Genomic DNA, 20,110 nt, shown 5'->3' with positions numbered 1-20,110 from the left:
GCATTAAAACTCTTTTGAGTGCTGAAATCTAGATCAAAGTTATGCAAAATGCTAAATATCATATAGCAATTCTTTTTACAGAAAAAGTATGGAAAAAAATGCTTTTTTAGTCACATAATACCAAAAAAATGCTAGCATAATCAGGAAGGGCCTACCATGGGGTTTTTGCTCAATGTTGGCGCGCGCGGAGCCAGGCGTGTGGTGAAATCTTTGTAACTGGCTCGAAAGCTTGCGTTTTCTGATCGTGAAGTGGAGCGGAGATTTTTGATATAGAAAATTAGACCGGTGGGAGGAATTAAATTTCTCTAACGAATCAAAATTAGAAAACGTCTCGCTAACAAGAAACAAGACTCACTAGGTCTCACCATAACGACCTAGATGATTACTCCGTGAAACGGCCTTGATCAAAATTGAACTAATTACAGGTTTGATGGCTTAGTGTGACGAGGGTGTTCTGGCACCGTTGCTTTGCACTGTTCCAAAAGTACTGGGTTTTTTTGGCAAATTCCTCTGCTGCAAATTAAAACTTGAATTGACGACTTCTCGTATCGTCGAAACAGACTGAAGGAGACTGGTAAACTTTGAGGCTTGGGTACAAAATTGCGCCTGCCATGTTTTGCAGCAGGGATGCAGTACTGGTCTTCCTTGGTCATCCAAAATCTTTGTCATTCTCGTGAATCATGAGGCTTCGACAAGAGTACAAACCTGAAAAACAACGGTTCGAAAATCCATTTGAACTTGAAGTTGACAGGAGTTCTAACGCTGATCGATCTGGAGAAGGGGACAACGGACTCTGCAATAGCATTTCTCTCATAAAACTTCGACAGAGCTACACAGCTCTTGGAACAACTGTTTGGGATTGAAGTATTGCACTCGCTAAGATGTTCGATAATCGAGATCTATTTCCTTTACATTATTTGCAGGAATGTCGAGTTTTAGAGCTTGGAGCTGGCTGCAGTTTAGTGGGAATTTATCTGTGTTTGTTAGGTGCGAAAATGACCGTTCTAACTGATCAGAAATGTTGTGTAAAAACTCTTAAAGACAACATGGCAGCAAATGTGACTGGAGTTGGTCGGAGTAGAATTAAGGTTGTGGAATATTGTTGGGGGAAAAGCACAGAAGATTTGACAAAAGATGGTCTGTTTCATCTCATTCTCGCTGCAGAATGCTTTTATTCAGCGGACGACTCTGTGCTTCTCGCTCAGTGCATGACAAAATTAGCAAAACCTGGTTTACGTATTTTCGTATCAATGGGAAGGAATCGTGGAGGTGAGGAAACATTTGTGAAACATATTAATGAGCCTATATGTATCATAATGACTTGATTTATACCACAGAAGAAATAAAAGTACATTCTCTAATGAATGTACTTCACTGTTAACATTTGCCAAAAGTATTTACAAAACTGTTTTTACCACCTAAAGTGCTATCTCATGCTGTCATTGTCATCAAATTGTTTCAGTAATTCAGCTTTGTTTGATGGGAAAACATTGTCACAGATCTCAAGAGGGACTATTTCTTTAAGACCAGAGAATCAAGTACAGATAATCAAATAATCTGGATAATCAAGGTTTGATAGTATTGATTTACTCAAACTGCTCTCTTGTGACCTAGCCTCAAAATCTTATCAATTAACCTTCTCAACCCCAAGATCTCCCTACTGTCTTCTGTATAATTCTTATGAGGTTAGTTCAGAGAATTTGGTATTTGATCAACTAGTTATCCCTTAAGTTATATTCATCTTTACTCTGATCACTCGCCATCTTATTGATACTGTGAGGAGAAATCCTACCTTGGTCTCTCATGCAATCAGAAATATTATACCAATTATGACAGTGTTTTTAGACTCCAAAATTTTGGAGTTACATGTAAAACATCAATAATAAAACACAAGCACAACACAATGAATTTTTTTGTGGTTTTTTCCACACCCTCTCATACTTATATAATTATGGGTATTTTGTTAAAAACTCTCAAGACTGATCCAACAGACTTGCAACTGCATGTACTGTACTTACAAAATGTAGTACAAATTCTTTAAGAGATTATGTTGACAAATGCATGCAGCTACTTCAGCTATTACAGTTTGGTGCCAAACCATTTTATGATAGACTAATACCCCATTCACACCAGCAAAACATGTTTTGTTAAACTGGTTTTCATTGAATGAAAATTATAAACAGAGAACTGAAAAACTTGATTTTCCATTGGATTCAAGTACTTGCTAACTTGCATTTCCAATGTGCTACATTCAAGTCAAAAATATTCGGCTAAATAGTTTCTATGAAGAAAAAAAAAATTAAACTGTGTTTAACAAAACAACTTTTAAACATGTTTAAGCTTTGGTGTGAATGGGGCATAAGATAAAAAAAGTAGGTTTTCAATTTACCGTTCAGTCATTTGTATTGTACTTTATTTTCATTCATTTGTGTTATTTTATTTCATTTTTATGGCGCCCTGTTGAAAACCATGTTGTGAAATGGGCCATCTGTTTAGAGAATTATGAAATTTATATTTTTATTATTAGTAGTAATTATGATTATTAAATGCATTATGGTGTTGTCTGTATTGATGTCTGCAGGACAGGGTGTGGGTCTCAGCCACAAAAGCAATTCCCAAGATCTGCAAATAGTGTCTGTCAGATCTCATAACCAACTGCCTGGTATGAAAAGTGGGCAAGTGTCTTTTTTTTTACATTGTGCACTGTGTAGCATTTATTTAGAAGTAAAAAGGTGCTTACACGGGAGGTACAGCTTAACGCTTGCATTCTAGACATTTCTGTTATGATTGATGGCTTTGCAATCATATTACAGTTTTAACAATCAGACTGGTACATTACTTTAATCATTTTGTCTGTGCATGAAAATGTACAAGAAATACTTACAAGTGTACCTTGTCTTGTGTTTCTGCACAAGTAATAAATTTCCTCAAAAGGTATATATTTCTTGCAATTAATGAGAAATTCAATGCCAAATATCCTTACTTTTAAATATGAATGATTCCAAATATTACTGAGTAATTTGCATGTGATATATGTCTCTAGTAACTGAGCAATTGACAACTGACAGTTTTTTTGTTCTGTTGCAGCCCAGACATTAATTTTTATCATGGATGTATTGAAAGGTATGAACAGTTATATTGGCAAAACAGATAAGTCTTAAGTTCAAAGGCCCAAAATTGTGAAAGTATCTCTTTCAGCAGAATTCAAACGTAGTTGAATTTTATTGTTTTTGACCATTCCAATTCAAATAAAGGTAAACTTTGTTGAAGAGTGAATTGTTTTTTGCAAGAACCTGATTTTTTAAATGCACATCCTTGAGTTGAACTGTAAAATAGTTCCCTGCTTTGTTTGGGGGCAGGTGTATGCTCCATTGTTCAGCTTGGTTTTCTTTATTTGATACTGTTTTTGTCTTAGTTGTAAAGGCTTTTGTTGTTTCAGCACACCTGTAGCTTTTGACAATGAATACTGTTTTTCTTCTTTAGCTTGTTCTACCAGGGCTGTGGGTTTAGAAGGTTTGAATTTTCCAAGAATCTAATGTGCAACTGAAGTTAGAAATCTGTTTACTTAATTATACCTTTACAGATATAATCTCAACCAAAGGCACAACCCTGGAAATAAGTGAGAACATCCAGTCTGGTATGGATACAAATTTACCTAATGGAAAATATTTCCCTCTGTTGACACAATATACAGTACTTTCTCTTATTTAAGTCACTTAAAGTTTTGGGACTTTCAATAACAACATTGAAGGGTCTGTTTGGCAAGGTAGAATCTGAGCAACTGCCTATTTTTATTGGTCTCTCCCAGAAAATCTGTATTCAGACCAATCAGCAAAGAGTTTATCACTAAATTTGAAAAGTTATATTCAGAAAACTGAAAAAAGGCTACAAGCTACAAATCCATGAAACCCCTCAAAATAGTAGTAAATACACATTAAATACTGTTCACTTGTGAACTGTGAGTGCTACAAGCTGTTGTAAGAATGCTAGTTATACATTCCTATATGGCTATTTCAATTACTTTTTTATGGCAATGTTTTTGCAACTTATATTATTTAATCCTAGATTATTACAATATGTAGGTTATTACAATTATCACCTTGGTTGTTATCTGTTTTTCAATCTTGATAGGAGGAGAAGTGAGTTGCCAAAAAGCCATAGAGAGTGCTGAAGTCTTTGGTGAGGACATTTTTAATATTTTTTTTAGTATTATAAGCTTGCTTAAAACAAATGTCACCAGATGTAATTTGATCTCTCATTCAGCACTTTTTGCATTCTATGAAAAGTAGAAGCTAGTAGATACCAAGTTGTCCAGCTAGCAACAATTAAATGAAACAGATTTAGGGTGTTCAGTCAGGATTTCATAGATACTGTTCACTTGTGAACTGTGAGTGCTTCAAGCTGTTGTATGAATTTAATAATTTTCTGTTAATGGCTGTTTATCTCTACCTGCATCTCTATAATTTTACTAACTCTGTTAAATTATACCTTCATAGTAATAACTGAATGTCACCATAGATCATGATTAGAGGTTGTTCTCATTTGTAAAGGTCCCTGATTGACAGGTTGAAAAATTGTTTTCAGATATTGAAGGACCCTTACAGCAGGTCCAACTGCTGTACCTCCTCCTTGGGAGAAGATGTATGTGGGCCCCATTTACATTTGACCAGGCAAATTTTCCAGGTAGCCTTTAAATTTCAATTAAAAATATGAAAGTGTTGATCTGTGCATGGTTGTTTTTATCTTGCAGTGTTCTTTTTAACCACCTTTCTTTGATTTGTTTAGGCTGTTGTACAGAGCCACCAAGACCTGACAGCAATTGTGGTGGTCTTGTTTGATGAGAGTGATGAGAGTGTCAATTTCATCAGGTGGGCTAAAAATTATCAAACAAAGTAAAAAATTGTTCTTAAAAGTGCCCTAAACAGAACATGCCAGAAGTAAATGTAGTTATTTTTAGCTTAAATTATGTGAAAAATACTCCACCTCTTGTGAAAATTTCTATTCACAGATGAATAATGTAAATGTTTCTTTCTTTTTTTCCTACTTAAAACACAAACTTTAGTGAGGGCTGGGCCCCTGACTGTCTAGTAATTTTCCAAATATTAATATGTACATCTCTAGTCTCGTATTGTCTCTTATTAAAGGATGTTCCTTTAATTCCAAAGGACACTTAACGAGGATACACAACTAACAAATATTTTAGACAGCTGCTACTACATCCAAGGGGTGGATCCCATTTCATTGCTAGCAAGGTAACTGTTTTGAATTAAAATTTTACGATTGGGAAAATATGTGGATTTGGATGAAGATCGAAAGTGAAAACATGTCATAAGTTTTTCCTTCCAAATTTCACAGAGTGCTGAGTGAAACGGAATAATCTCCTGTGTAAACCGTGTAACCATCCTCGCGTAGGCACTACAATGAAATGTATTCCTGACTTGTTAGATCGCTGAAAAATACGTTTTTCGCTCCGCATAAGATAGAGTGAAACTTGAAAATCAGATTAAAGCGCCTGAGAACCGAGCCATGGAATGTCTTGAAAACCGCGTGATAAAATCTCTAACAACTAAGGTTTCGAATGTTTCAGTGAACCGGGATATCCAAGCTTTGAAATAAGAAAAACCGAAAAAAAGACAAAAACCCGAACTAAAAGAGATCATAAAAACGCTGAACCCATGGCTCATAAAACCTTTTAGGAGAAACTTGGTTATGTTGTGTCTTGGAAACCAGATAATCGCAATACCCTAAAAAAATACTAGGTCACCGGATGCCTCATAACACATAATGGCACAGCTGTTAAACGTCCCGAAAAGTAATGAAATAAAATAAAGATTGTTTCCTCCTTCAACAGCTTCGCTGTCTTTACTGATGAACAGATAATCGAGGCCTATAGGGAGATCACTCCCTGGAGGATTTATCTCAAAGAAGGCGAGCACTTCGATGGTTTCTTTGACCGGAAGAAAATCGGTGGAGGCCATCATGATAAAAATGGAAGTAGTGAAGCTACACGTCTGTGGCAGAAATAAGCGTTAGGCGTTATGTTTTGCTGTTTGTAAATAAAAGAAATCAATAATGTTGCTGTTTAGTCGCGGGGCCGAATCTTTTGTACATTTATGTTTTATACTAGTAACTCATCAATAGATTTTGATGAACATGTTATTTTTGCCTTTGAGTGATTAATCAGGTTGAGTTATTTTAGCTTGTTTCAGGCTCTAACTCACTGGGCAGGCGAGCGATGAACGACTGTTGTGTTTGTTTAAGGGAAACGGCTGCATGAACCCGCCATTTTCGTTCTTTTGCTCATTTCCATTAACCGAGAGCCTGGCAGAGGTTAGGGTTATTTGGCTCCCTCTCGTTTTGACTAAGGAGCTTTTTGTGTTTAATTGCCACCCATGATCTGTTGCAATCTTAAATCCAATCTCTCAGTTGTTCTGTCCCTGCAAATTACATCCAGAACCCTTTACATTCGGCATTTTAAGAGTAATTCAAACTCGCGCATCTGAAGGACTTTTTGTAGTCGTGCACTCTACCAGACGCTTCTCTGCTTCTTCTTACATCTAGGGGTCTGCGCACAGATGTGGACATCGATCGTGAATGCTTTCGTTACATCCAGGGGTCTTAGATTCGTATCTTACATCCAGGGGTTTTTAATTGTACCTCTTGAATAGTCGCTATGTAACAATGCCGAGTTATATAAGGGGGTGTTTTGTTAAAATTGTACGGTAGTTTTATATAAGGGTCTGTTCCCAGCTACTGATATTGATCTCAAATAATTACATCTACATAAATTGTCCTTTTATAATAAAGTAACCTTTTCGAGAGACGTTCAGTTGATAAAACAGAGTGAAATAGTAGCGGCAGAGGGAAAGTGAAGAATAATGAGTATACAAAAGTATCTATAAGCATACAAGAGTCTGTGTGAGGATACAACCGTATCTACGCATAGGGGTATCAATTAACCCTTTACATCCTATGATCAGTATGCTTATTCTCCATAATGTTTTCTATACATTTCCCAAGGTGCTGATAAGGAGATTTTGCTTAATAATCAAGAGCTCCTATACGTGTTGATCATTTCCATTATTCTCATAACGTTAATGCCTAATTCAGGACTGACACTTTAAGGAGAAATTAGATGCTTGTCTCTCTTTGGGGTTAAATTGATAAAGTTACTGGGGTATCTATGAGAATACAAGGGTTTGCATTACTATACAAGTGTATCTCTTTTTTCTTTTTTTTAATGTCTTTATTTTAGCATGTTAAACCACAATATTTCTTATCAAAAGCTTTGCAAGAAATTTCCAAAAAGAAAAAACTTCTTTTCCAAAACGTCACACATTTGTTTAAAAGTCTCTTGAATTGACAAACTCATCAACTTTGGAAAAGGATTAAATTTTTCTTTCCTTGACGAACTAATCGCGTTCGAAAACTAAAATTATCACACTTTGGTTGGCTCATTCACTGAACTGATGACTTAAAAAAAGTTGGAGTTTTTTTAGTTACGGGACTCTTATAAAGATATAACACTATATGCTGTCTTATTTCGGATTATTAAACTTAGATGTCTGATGAGCATATTACAGAAGTGCCCTCCTCTGTGTATCGATCCGAGTTGTCCTTCGCAGATGGTGTCCTCTTTCTACAGGCTAGTAATTAAATAGTTCCAAGCTTTACTAAGTCTAATTCATTCTGCTACAGAGGTTTTATCAAAGTCTTGGCTCTTAAGGTGCGCTAGGCACCGGCCAATTTCCAAACTCAAATGTCACGTTGTCGCCCATGATCATAAATGGCGCCCATTGAGAAACTTTATCAAAGCCGTTATTTCTCATCCACTTCCTGGCCTTGTGGAGAGATTCACTGGCGCTTTCACCGCGGAACAAATGTTTGTAGAAACAAGTCATGAACTTCTCTGTGGCTCTGTCATCCAGGGCCCATCGTGCCGCTAACACTGAACGAGCTCCCGATCCTAAGAACGCTCGAGCAAGTCCAATAACTCCCTCGGTTCTAATCTGTCCACGAGCACTGTGACAACAACTAAGCACCACTAGTTTAGCTCGCAACTGAGTTTTTGAAATATCGGCCATCGTCAAAAGATAATCTTCTTCTCGAGGGAAAGGTGGGAGTAGGGTAGGGTGCATAGGAGAAAGAGCAATTTCCCCTCTTTCGGCATCACCATGGGCAGCAATGTGTATCAGGCTCACTGAACTTATCGCTTGGAGTACAGAATGTTTTGTTGCGGAATCTCCTATCAAAGGCCTTATGCCAAGAAGTCCTCCAATCATCTCTGCTTCCTTTCTTGCATGCGGTAATGGTGTCATATTTCTGCACCTTCCCATGTAAATCACCGTTCCAACCACTGGGTCACCCACTATCAGTGCCCCGGTCTGACTGTGATAGTCTGGAGGACTGTCTTGAACAAGCTTGAGAGTCGTCAGGGAGGGAATTATCCGAATCCTGCATGTCTCTGATAAATACTTGCCTCCTTCGTCAGCCAAGGCTGCAAATGGCACCTGGTACACACAGCAATCAGGGACAATTATGATCTCGGGCTGCTTTAGTAAACTGGCCACAGGAGCAATGATTATCTTGTAACACAATTCAAGGCTTGTTTTGAAATCTTCGGTATCATGGTCACGAGGCACTGAGCGGTTATCATAGTGAAGTGACATCAGTTCGGTGTCATCTAAAGATCGATCTTCGCAATTCTGTTCGGGTAAAATGACGTGGCTGCGGAAGACTTCTTTCAAAAACTCATCTAACTCAGGGACTATTCCGGTGACCTTGTTTTTGTCCAGGCTCACTTTCTTTTCTAAAAAATGAATAGCTCCCGTTGCTGTAATTATCCAAAACCGTACCTCATCTTCACCAACCGAAATGTACAGGCATGCACAGTCTGCTTCTTTTGTGATGATCCTTTGAATGCCACACCAAGATTGTGGATCGCTTGAGATCTGCTCTTGAAGAGAGTATCGAGCTGCCATCAAGTCGGCCAGGCCTCTTGCCCTTCTCAGCTCTTCGACGTAAAGGGCGTCCTGAGGTTTTCCAGTGGAAGACAGCAACCTACTGAACAACTTGTAGGAAAAGGTGCCGTGCTGTTCTAAAAGAGCTATTTGAAACTGATCGTTTTCTTTAAGAAAACCTCTCAAAGTGTCGAACTTTTGGATGCCTTGAAAAAGATACGAACAAGCCTCTTCAAGATGACATTGTGACACCTTTAACACCGATAGATTACAAAGGCAGTAAAACTCGTCCAGGTTGTGTCCAATATTCCTACTTAAAAGAAGAGCCTTCTTAAGGTATTCTTCGGCCATGTCATATTTAATAAGCGATTGGAAACATAATGCTAAATTGTTGTAGTGGACTACTACTCCTTCTCTCTCACCGATTTCCATGACAATTGTAAGGGCTTTCTCGTAATATTCTTGAGCCTTGTCATATTCACCACGCTTAAAACAAATTCTACCAAGGTGACTGTAAACTGTTGCTTCTCCACTTCTATCATCGATACCCTTTCTAACTGCCATTGCCTTCTTTAAATAGTCGTCAGCCTTTGCATACTTGCCGAGTGAGAGAAACAAAGCAGTGACGTTTGTATAGATTGTTGCTTCTCCATGCCTATCACCAATTCCTATTTTGATAGCGAGTGCTTTCTCGTGATATTCTCGGGCCTTGTCATATTGACCGAGTGATTGGAACAAAGTTCCTAGGTTTCCGTAGCTTGTTGCTTCTCCATTCCTGTCACCAGTTTCTATTCTGATAGCGAGTGCTTTCTCCTGATATTCTCGGGCCTTGTCATATTGACCGAGTGATTCGAACAAAGTTCCTAGGTTTCCGTAGCTTGCTGCTTCTCCATCCCTGTCACCAATTTCTATTTTGATAGCGAGTGCTTTCTCCTGATATTCTCGGGCCTTGTCATATTGACCGAGTGATTGGAACAAAGTTCCTAGATTTCCGTAGCTTGTTGCTTCTCCCTCTCTGCCACCAATTTCTATTCTGATAGCGAGTGCTTTCTCCTGATATTCTCGGGCCTTGTCATATTGACCGAGTGATTGGAACAAAGTTCCTAGGTTTCCGTAGCTTGTTGCTTCTCCCTTTCTGCCACCAATTTCTATTCTGATAGCGAGTGCTTTCTCCTGATATTCTCGGGCCTTGTCATATTGACCGAGTGATTGGAACAAAGTTCCTAGGTTTCCGTAGCTTGTTCCTTCTCCCTCTCTGCCACCAATTTCTATTCTGATAGCGAGTGCTTTCTCCTGATATTCTCGGGCCTTGTCATATTGACCGAGTGATTCGAACAAAGTTCCTAGGTTTCCATAGCTTGCTGCTTCTCCATCCCTGTCACCAATCTCTATTCTGATAGCGAGTGCTTTCTCCTGATATTCTCGGGCCTTGTCATATTGACCGAGTGATTGAAACAAAGTTCCTAGGTTTCCGTAGCTTGTTGCTTCTCCCTCTCTGTCACCAATTTCTATGCTGATAGCGAGTGCTTTCTCCAAATATTCTCGGGCCTTGTCATATTGACCTAGTGATTGTAATAAAGTATCTAGGTTTCCGTAGCTTTTTGCTTCTCCCTCTCTGTCACCAATTTCTATTCTGATAGCGAGTGCTTTCTCCTGATATTCTCGGGCCTTGTCATATTGACCGAGTGATTGGAACAAAGTTCCTAGGTTTCCGTAGCTTGTTGCTTCTCCATCCCTGTCACCAATTTCTATTCTGATAGCGAGTGCTTTCTCCTGATATTCTCGGGCCTTGTCATATTGACCGAGTGATTGGAACAAAGTTCCTAGGTTTCCGTAGCTTGCTGCTTCTCCATCCCTGTCACCAATTTCTATATTGGTAGCGAGTGCTTTCTCCTGATATTCTCGGGCCTTGTCATATTGACCGAGTGATCGGAACAAAGTTCCTAGGTTTCCGTAGCTTTTTGCTTCTCCATCCTTGTCACCCATTTCTATTCTGATAGCGAGTGCTTTCTCCTGATATTCTCGGGCCTTGTCATATTGACCGAGTGATTGGAACAAAGTTCCTAGGTTTCCGTAGCTTGTTGCTTCTCCATCCCTGTCACCAATTTCTATTTTGATAGCGAGTGCTTTCTCCTGATATTCTCGGGCCTTGTCATATTGACCGAGTGATTGGAATAAAGTTCCTAGGTTTCCGTAGTTTGTTGCTTCTCCCTCTCTGTCACCAATTTCTATTCTGATAGCTAGTGCTTTCTCCTGATATTCTCGGGCCTTGTCATATTGACCGAGTGATTCGAACAAAGTTCCTAGGTTTCCGTAGCTTGCTGCTTCTCCCTGTCTGGCACCAATTTCTACTTCGATAGCGAGTGCTTTCTCCTGATATTCTTGGGCCCTGTCATATTGACCGAGTGATTGGAACAAAGTTCCTAGGTTTCCGTAGCTTTTTGCTTCTCCATCCTTGTCACCCATTTCTATTCTGATAGCGAGTGCTTTCTCCTGATATTCTCGGGCCTTGTCATATTGACTGAGTGATTGGAACAAAGTTCCTAGGTTTCCGTAGCTTGTTGCTTCTCCATTCTTGTCACCAATTTCTATTCTGATAGCGAGTGCTTTCTCCTGATATTCTCGGGCCTTGTCATATTGACCGAGTGATTGGAACAAAGTTCCTAGGTTTCCGTAGCTTGTTGCTTCTCCATCCTTGTCACCAATTTGTATTTTGATAGTGAGTGCTTTCTCCTGATATTCTCGGGCCTTGGCATATTGACCGAGTGATTGGAACAAAGTTCCTAGGTTTCCGTAGCTTGTTGCTTCTCCTTCTCTGTCACCTATTTCTATTCTGATAGCGAGTGCTTTCTCCTGATATTCTCGGGCCTTGTCATATTGACCGACTGATCGGAACAAAGTTCCTAGGTTTCCGTAGCTTGTTGCTTCTCCTTCTCTGTCACCTATTTCTATTCTGATAGCGAGTGCTTTCTCCTGATATTCTCGGGCCTTGTCATATTGACCGAGTGATTGGAACAAAGTTCCTAGGTTTCCGTAGCTTGTTGCTTCTCCCTCTCTGTCACCAATTTCTATTGTGATAGGGAGTGCTTTCTCCTGATATTCTTGGGCCTTGTCATATTGACCGAGTGATTGGAACAAAGCTCCTAGGTTTCCGTAGCTTGTTGCTTCTCCCTCTCTGTCACCAATTTCTATTGTGATAGCGAGTGCTTTCTCCTGATATTCTCGGGCCTTGTCATATTGACCGAGTGATCGGAACAAAGCTCCTAGGTTTCCGTAGCTTGTTGCTTCTCCCTCTCTGTCACCAATTTCTATTCTGATAGCGAGTGCTTTCTCCTGATATTCTCGGGCCTTGTCATATTGACCGAGTGATCGGAACAAAGCTCCTAGGTTTCCGTAGCTTGTTGCTTCTCCCTCTCTGTCACCAATTTCTATTGTGATAGGGAGTGCTTTCTCCTGATATTCTTGGGCCTTGTCATATTGACCGAGTGATCGGAACAAAGCTCCTAGGTTTCCGTAGCTTGCTGCTTCTCCCTCTCTGTCACCAATTTCTATTCTGATAGCGAGTGCTTTCTCCTGATATTCTCGGGCCTTGTCATATTGACCGAGTGATTCGAACAAAGTTCCTAGGTTTCCGTAGCTTGCTGCTTCTCCCTCTCTGTCACCAATTTCTATTCTGATAGCGAGTGCCTTCTCCTGATATTCTCGGGCCTTGTCATGTTGACCGAGTGATCGGAACATTAATCCGAGCATTGAGTAGCATAGTACCTGGCCATGTGTGTTTCCAATCGTTGTCATGATATTGATTGCTGATTCGTAAAATTTCCAGGCCTCCATAAATTTGCTTTGTACCTGAAGTATTTCTGCCAGGTTTAAATGTAGCCATCCTTTTTCAGCGGTGTCATTATAGTCTAGGTATAGGAGGAGTTCCCTGATGTACTTTTCTGTACTTGTGTAATCCTTTATGTAAACGGAAGCACAGATTATTTTTTTGTAGATGGCTCGGAACGTAAAGTTTGCCAATGAACTATCAATAGCCTGCGCCTGACTGTGTAATATGATCAAACACTCCCTGTACACCTCGATGGCTTGCAACACGCGACCAGTTTTGCGAAGGAACTCGGCGACCGCTATACCTATGGAGATAGCTGATATAGCTTCTTTTATGCTGTCCATCTTGACCCTGTTTCTTCTCAGTTTGAAAGAAAAAGAGAAATTAGTCAAAACTTATACACGGACTGTTTGTAAAAAATCTTTTTAGTTTTAAATTTCAAATTACAATTTTTATTTTCCCCTCCCTACATTGTAGTCTTTTTGTGTTCACATGCGCGGCGCGCGTGATTTCACAGTTAGAAAATTGCGTCAAAGAATTGGAAAACTGACATGGACATTTTTCGCGTACTTTTGTTGCTCGTATTAGCGGAGTTTAGTTAATTGTTTTTGAGCTTTCGTTCGCGCAGTTTATCTAACCCCGTGTTTTTTTTGTCTCCACCCGACAGCCATGTAGCCGAGTCTACACGACCCCTCCTTCCCCTGATTTAGTTCAAATTTGGCTCACTTGTTGCCCACAATGAACCTACAATCTAGACCAAACGGTTTATCTATATACTTATATTTAAGAGGGCTGTACGAGTTTTCAGTTTTTGTTAAAAAATGTGCAAAAATCCTTGCCAAAAATGCAGTGAATTCATGATGTGGGTGTCTCTCCAAAATCTCAAGCCAAAAAGATATTTCCTTAAGTGAAAGTAGAAACCTAGCTCTTTATGTACAAATATAAATATAGATGATTGTCCTGTTTTTATATTTGTGAGCCATCAATCAAACTTGACAATTTTCAACATTTTGCGAAATAACGGAAAATACCCCTAAAATAGCGAGAAAAAGCAAACAAGCGGCCATGTTTTGATTCATTTCAATGCTTTTTCCAGCTTGAGTAATTGATGATCTAAGCAATGATAATAATAACAGTGTGTTATGTTTACATTTTAGATGAAGAATTTGCTCTTGATATACAGCAATCCAGCGTGCCTTGGAGGGTCACGTGACACGTGCCAGAGTATCGTAATATAGAGTCCGTTTGTTTATAAGTCTCCATAACGCAAGGAAAGCTTCGAGAAGATCTTTAGGAGTATTTTGAAAAACCATTTTCATGTTTCATTCCAGTTTTATCTTATCTAAAAATCATATGGGAAGCCAGGCCGCTTTTTATTTGATTGTTATTTTTTATTGCACCGCAACTTTTAGGCCCTTTTATACTACCTCGGTTACAGATGAAAAAGTACTTATTTGTTTGCAGTAAAAGCAAAGTAATCATCTAATATATCGAAAATACGAATTCAATCAGTATAAATTAAACTGTTTTTGTTTTCCAACGGCATTCTTTTGGTAACGCGCTGAGAGGATTGCTTGGCACGCACCAGACACCGACATTTCCTACGCTTTCCATGTATAACCATACCAGCAGACATTTCGTAAAGACGGGCGATTTTAAATGTGTCTTTTCGATTCTTTTCAGAAATATTCTAAGAAAGAATGTAACCTTTATACTCGAAAAAAGAGCGCTAGATCCATTTTTATTGTGAAGAATTGTACAAGTAGCACAAAAGAGCACTTGTATGGTTGTTTTTCAAGCCTCCCCGGGAAGGAGTAGAGGAAGACGGTAAACTATGTTTGGCCCGCTTTGGATTGTTCGACGAGTGCGAAGAAGATCTCACAATTTGTCCCGAGCACAGGAACGAATTTGGCTTCGGATGACGGCCAAGTAAAGTTTGTAAATATCCTGAGCATCAGAGCAAACAGAAACCGTACAGATGGATTTCCAAGGAGATGTCGAGAAAAATTTGATTACACTTCGGTGTACTTCGCGAGACTGGACAAGGTAACTCATTGTAATAATTTAATGTTGTCTCGGAATACCGGCTACATTTTAAAATGAACACAGCATGAGATAAAATATAAGTTTTATCATGCTTCCGAGTTAAGATAGCATTATTTGTTTGGTTTTCAAGGGATATGTAGCAAATGTTTATTTAACTACAGCGAGACTGAGCGCTGCTCCAAGGAGATAACTAGTGATACACTGGTAAAATACTGTGAAATTAAAAGATTAGTGCTTTTGTAAACCGGTAGTCATCCCAATAAATTTAGTTTTAGGCTTTAATGCAACAATAAGGCAACATTTCACATACAGTTCTCATTTCGAAAAGTCCTAGCAGCGAGTGCAAGTCGAATGTATACTCTATTTGCAAGTGGGGTGGGGAAATGGAAAATTTGAAGTAAATTGTTTGCAACCCCAAATAAATTGTTTGCCGCTGCAAAAAGGAAATAATAAGTTGTTTCCATGCAGAATAATCAGTTTTGTCTATTCCCCCCTCGCCCCCGTCAGAGAAATAATGGTCCGTCCCTAATAGCTTATATTTGTGCGCTCAAAAGAAACTGTAGAAATTTCATTTTTATAGGGGACTCCTACTATCGAGCGTTCTGAAAAACACCAGGTGGAGGATATACCCCTAAAGAGATCCACAAGATTACAAGTGAGTATTTTGACTGCTGCACCTGCAAAAATAAATTGATTACGTACGACCGGCTAAATAAATATAAAACAATTTAAAAACATGAGAACATCGACAGTGTCAAAGCATTATGGATGTACTTTTTAGGAAGGCGTGATTGGAATAAAAGCGGACTTATTTCCGTCAAACTATCGATAATTGAAAAATGTTCCTGCGTTGTTTGATTATATCCAATATTAGTATGACCGAGACAATGCCGGATGTACATATCTCTAGTCTTGTAGGGCACCCGAAATTCCCCAACGGTCCATTATTCACCCCCAAAGTTTGGGGGGGGTGGAGGGGGGGAGCTGAAAACTTTTGAAATAAGTTGTTTACAGAGCCTTAATCACTGAAATAAATTATTTGCACAAGCGACAAACCAAAATAAATTGTTTGCAATCAAAAACTTTTTCATCCCCCTGCCAGCAAGATAACGATCCGTCTCTAATATATAAATAGCTTTCTTGTATTTTAAGAACCGACCGGGTATGTATAGGGAGGAACTGGAGCTTCCTGACCTTTCTGTGCTAGAAGACGAAATGTCGCAGCTGGTTGTTGAGGAGGATGAAGAGTCGGATTACATGCCTACCTCTACGCGAAGAGGGCACTCAGGTTTAGAAGCAGTAAATAGAAATATTAGCATGTTAACAGATGGAAGGATCGGCTCAATCCGATTCCAGCTTACTCAACCACTAGCTGAGTGCGAAAAGAGTACGCAGTATTACATAAAGCGTAAAGTGGCAGAAGCTATCACCGCCAGCCTTTACTGCATTCGGAAGAGTTGTTTGATCTTGTTACCGTTCAGACCGCACGACCAGAAGACGAAAGTCCTGGAAACAAGGTGATAAAGGAGCTGATTTCCCTTTATGAAGAATCGACCTCGTGATACACAAAGATGACAGTACTTTCCGTTTTCGTTAAGCATTACACGAAATCGCAGCTACAGCAGATGATATCAGGCTTAACCATATGGCGGATAGACCACGCAAGGAAGCACGCGGCAGTGGTTGGAGTCGGTGTGACTGAAGAGCGGCAATCTGTGGATCGCTACAGGCTCGACAGCCAAAAACTTGATCACTTCCTGGGCTTCATCAGTTGCCCAAGATGTGGCGTACAGCACCAAAAAGCTACAAATGTCAACTGGTGAGGTGTTACAGATCCCAAACGTGGTGCACACTGTGCGCACCACGTGGAGTTTTAACCTCTCACAAGATCAACCCTTTTCGCTGTGCTTAAAATAAGTAACCCTGTACAATCTGCTTGTTTATTATTCTCTCACAGCGTTGACAGGTATGACTAACATATGTAGATTAGCCTTTTCAATAAAAGATACCGTATCGTTCTATGCAATCTTTCAACAGGTGTGTGTCGCATCGAAAAGAAGAGCCTCTCAGGCCTGGATAGCGTGACAAGTGAAGGAAGCCGCCTTTCATACTATCGAGTCACTAGGTTGGTGCAATTGCTCAAATTTGTCATTTTTTATGAAAGTGACCAACACGTGCATAGTAGTCATTAGGTTTGATTAATATTGGTCATAATTTCTTTCGCAGGCATTTCTACTGAATGGATTAACAGCACCGTTTTAAAAAGCTCCGATCAGCTAAGGTATACCTTAAGACCGATTACAAGCTGCATGTTACGAGGAAAGCCCTTGCGCAGATCACTTCCAGGCTTATGCGCTGTCTTCCGACGAGAAAGACTTCCACGCCACTTGTACGCACCAGCATAACATTATATGTGAAAGACGCGAGGATACGATCAACTGCATCAGGTGACTACTAGTCAGCTATTCAGCAGCGATTTCATGGCCCTACCAGTAACTTATATCTTATATGCACAGAGTTAGTCATTTAGCTCGCGTACAGTTATTTGTTTGTCTGCAACAAAGCAGATTTCAAATGACCGTCGAAAAACTGGGCGCAAGTAAAAAGAAAGACTTATAACAACTACAACGAGCCAATAAGCTTTGAAGTAAGGCACATATGGACTTCACACGTCAGACTGAGTAAGCGCATGCGATAAAACATGCAGATAGGTTAAGATCGCGACGTGTTTGACTGACATACCTAAAGAGCAAGCCCTCGACCGATAGATGGTTTTCAGTCACGTGATGTCATTTTAATTGGCCGCCATATTGGTGCACATCACTTGCCTGTAAACATATGACCAGAAGTTGTATTTATGATAAAAAAATGGTTTTATGCGCGATTTGTAGCCGTGGGACCCGAAGTGGTCGTGATAAGGAATTAATATGGCAAAATACCTCCAATCATTACTAGTCAACGAGAAGAAGTACGGAAACTTTCCACGACCGTGTCTGTGGTAAACATTTTATCTCCGGAAAAGCGGCTAAACTGTGGGATCGTTACGATCCAGATTTGGTTCCGACCTGAAAATCTAGGTCATCAGAAATGTGGTTCTGTCGAAAGCTTCAAGCCGATCTTAAAGTTACCGCCAAGCGAGACGAGAGAGCCAGAGGTCGTGAGCTGAAACGTGTTTCAGGAGAACGTGAAAGGCAGCTATGGGAAGAAATCGAGTCCAAAAAAAACAAATAATTGATGAACCAGGAGCAAAGGTTATCGACATTTCCTTCGATGTCGAATCAGTAGTGGGCACCAAGCTCAGCAATACAGGCTTTTTTTTGCACTTGCTGAGGTCAAAATAAAAGTTTTCTAAATTTCGTGCACAGAAAATACGGATATGGAATTTGAGGCAATTGGTATTTGAATTTTCAGAAAGACTGTGGTCAGGAGCGGTCAGGAAGAAATTATCGCCAGCATTGTCAATTACCTCTATAAAGCTGTATATAGTATGATGTATTATTCAAATCTACAGGAAAAGGAAATTTTGGACCATGACAATATCGGATTTGCACAGTTGTTTCAGGCAACTAAAAATTGTGCTTTTTACCTGCATTATATTAGGTGTGTACACTGGTCCACATTTTGACGCCTGCTATCAAGATTGGTTCGCGCTTCCGCTCTCCTTTTTAGGGCCGCCGTTATTATCGCACGTCAGGGGCTTGTGTTGAAGGACCACAGCTTCAGTGAGGCAAACAGTGGCAATGATGTGTGCGACCGAAAGATCGCACCACTCAAGGCGCACGTTGATAGATATGTCAACGAAGGTAAGATCGCCACATTGATGCGCCACGCAAACAAATTCGATATTGTCTGTCCGTGGTTACAATTATCAATAAAACTGCAATGGAGTCTAAAAATCGAAAATAAAGCAACAGTGGTAACAGGTACAACATTGCGCCTCGTAGTATAAAGCCCATGTTCGAAGATCCAGCATGCTTCGCGCACTTCCCATATAGGCCACAGCACCTAAAGCTTCAAACATGTACTTACTCATGCCTGTGGATATTGGTTTGCAGGTCATGATGTTACTAATGCAGCGCAGCTGAAGGAGGCTATTGACTCGTACGGGGGCTCGACCAAGCAAAGCAAATGTTAACACCCGTAAAGTAGGCGGGCATAAGTCAGCTAAATAATTCCTAGTACGAGTGTGGTAGTATCAAGGTGTGGCGCGCATTTCGTGTGGGAGTAGGATCTCGGAAAAGGGCTATTCCCATGGATTCAACGCAGCAAGTGACAGGTATAAAGGTTTTGAAGCCTTTTAGACACCAGACACTGCAAAAGGCGCGTTGAAAAGGCAGCTACTTGGTGGAGAAATCCACCATCAGCGAAAGATGTGAGGGAACGTAACTGCGAAGAAACTGCGAGCGCCTTGTTTTCATGTCCTACAGAAGGGTGTACTTAAGTCTGGCGCTCTAACCACTCCTTGTCAGCCATCTCGACTTCGGCAAGCGCCAGTACAAACTTCACCGGGAGATGCAGTACGATCACATCAGACGACAATGGGCGGCGAAATGCTCCTCTCTGAAAGCAAAAATACCAGAGACCCACAAGACCCTCCAGTACTTCTACCGCCAACAGCTCCAACAGCGTGCCTCGTGGCTGGGCCCTCAAGGCAAGGAAGTGCAGTAGACTTACGGAACAGGCGAAGAACTTCCTTCTCGAACTATTCTTGTTGGTGAAGAGATCTGGGCGCAAGGTGACCCCGCCTGATGCTTTAAAACGAATACGTACACTATGTCGGGAGGGTACTGGCGAACGCTTGTTCGACAAAGAGGAGAGGCTCAGAGCTCAGCAGATTTCAAGCTATTATTTTAGACTGGCGATTTTAAAGAATACCGGAAAATTGCCGCAGGCCAGTGAATCAACAGTGGTCACCAAGATCTAGAACCACTGGAAAGAGAGATTCGGCGGTATAATCTCCGCGAGAGGGTGAAACATCAGCTAACTCTGTGAACACGCTTTAAACTACAGAATCGCGAACCCTCGCATGCAGGACTTTCTGGGAAGGGGTGTCTTCAGTCTGGTCCTTCAAATCGTATGCCTTTTTGTTGCAGTGGTTCCTCCCTTTTCATTAAAAAAACCGGCCGAGTGGTAAGCTGGATTGGAAGTGACTTTAGGGAGAGGCGCACGGGTAGCGGACTAGAATATAGCGTTTTTGATCTAGACTCTTTGGAAAGGGTTTTGGGATGCACCAGATGTAAAGAAATAGATATAATATCCCCCAACTCAAACAAAA

At 40.3% G+C, this 20,110-nt stretch overlaps 1 protein-coding gene and 2 pseudogenes across 1 annotated transcript; 2 read left to right on the top strand and 1 right to left on the bottom strand.

Moving 5' to 3' along the window:
- The first annotated feature begins 447 nt into the window (after positions 1–447).
- Positions 448–7,063, top strand: LOC131798324 (uncharacterized; annotated as a pseudogene).
- Positions 7,064–7,363: 300 nt separating this feature from the next.
- LOC136277857 (tetratricopeptide repeat protein 28-like) lies at positions 7,364–13,133 on the bottom strand. Its single transcript, XM_066160612.1, has 2 exons — positions 10,248–13,133; positions 7,364–9,287 (listed from the first exon to the last, which is right to left on the bottom strand). Exons 1-2 carry the CDS (start codon positions 13,131–13,133, stop codon positions 7,722–7,724), a joined length of 4,452 nt encoding a protein of 1,483 aa, XP_066016709.1. The 3' UTR covers positions 7,364–7,721.
- Positions 13,134–15,999: 2,866 nt separating this feature from the next.
- Positions 16,000–19,827, top strand: LOC136277562 (uncharacterized; annotated as a pseudogene).
- Positions 19,828–20,110: the final 283 nt, after the last annotated feature.

The sequence above is a fragment of the Pocillopora verrucosa genome, chromosome 13 (genome assembly GCF_036669915.1).
Source record: "Pocillopora verrucosa isolate sample1 chromosome 13, ASM3666991v2, whole genome shotgun sequence".
Lineage (NCBI taxonomy): Eukaryota > Metazoa > Cnidaria > Anthozoa > Scleractinia > Pocilloporidae > Pocillopora > Pocillopora verrucosa.
The sequence above is the reverse complement of the archived record's forward strand: the minus strand, read 5'-3'. Positions and strand labels throughout refer to the sequence as shown.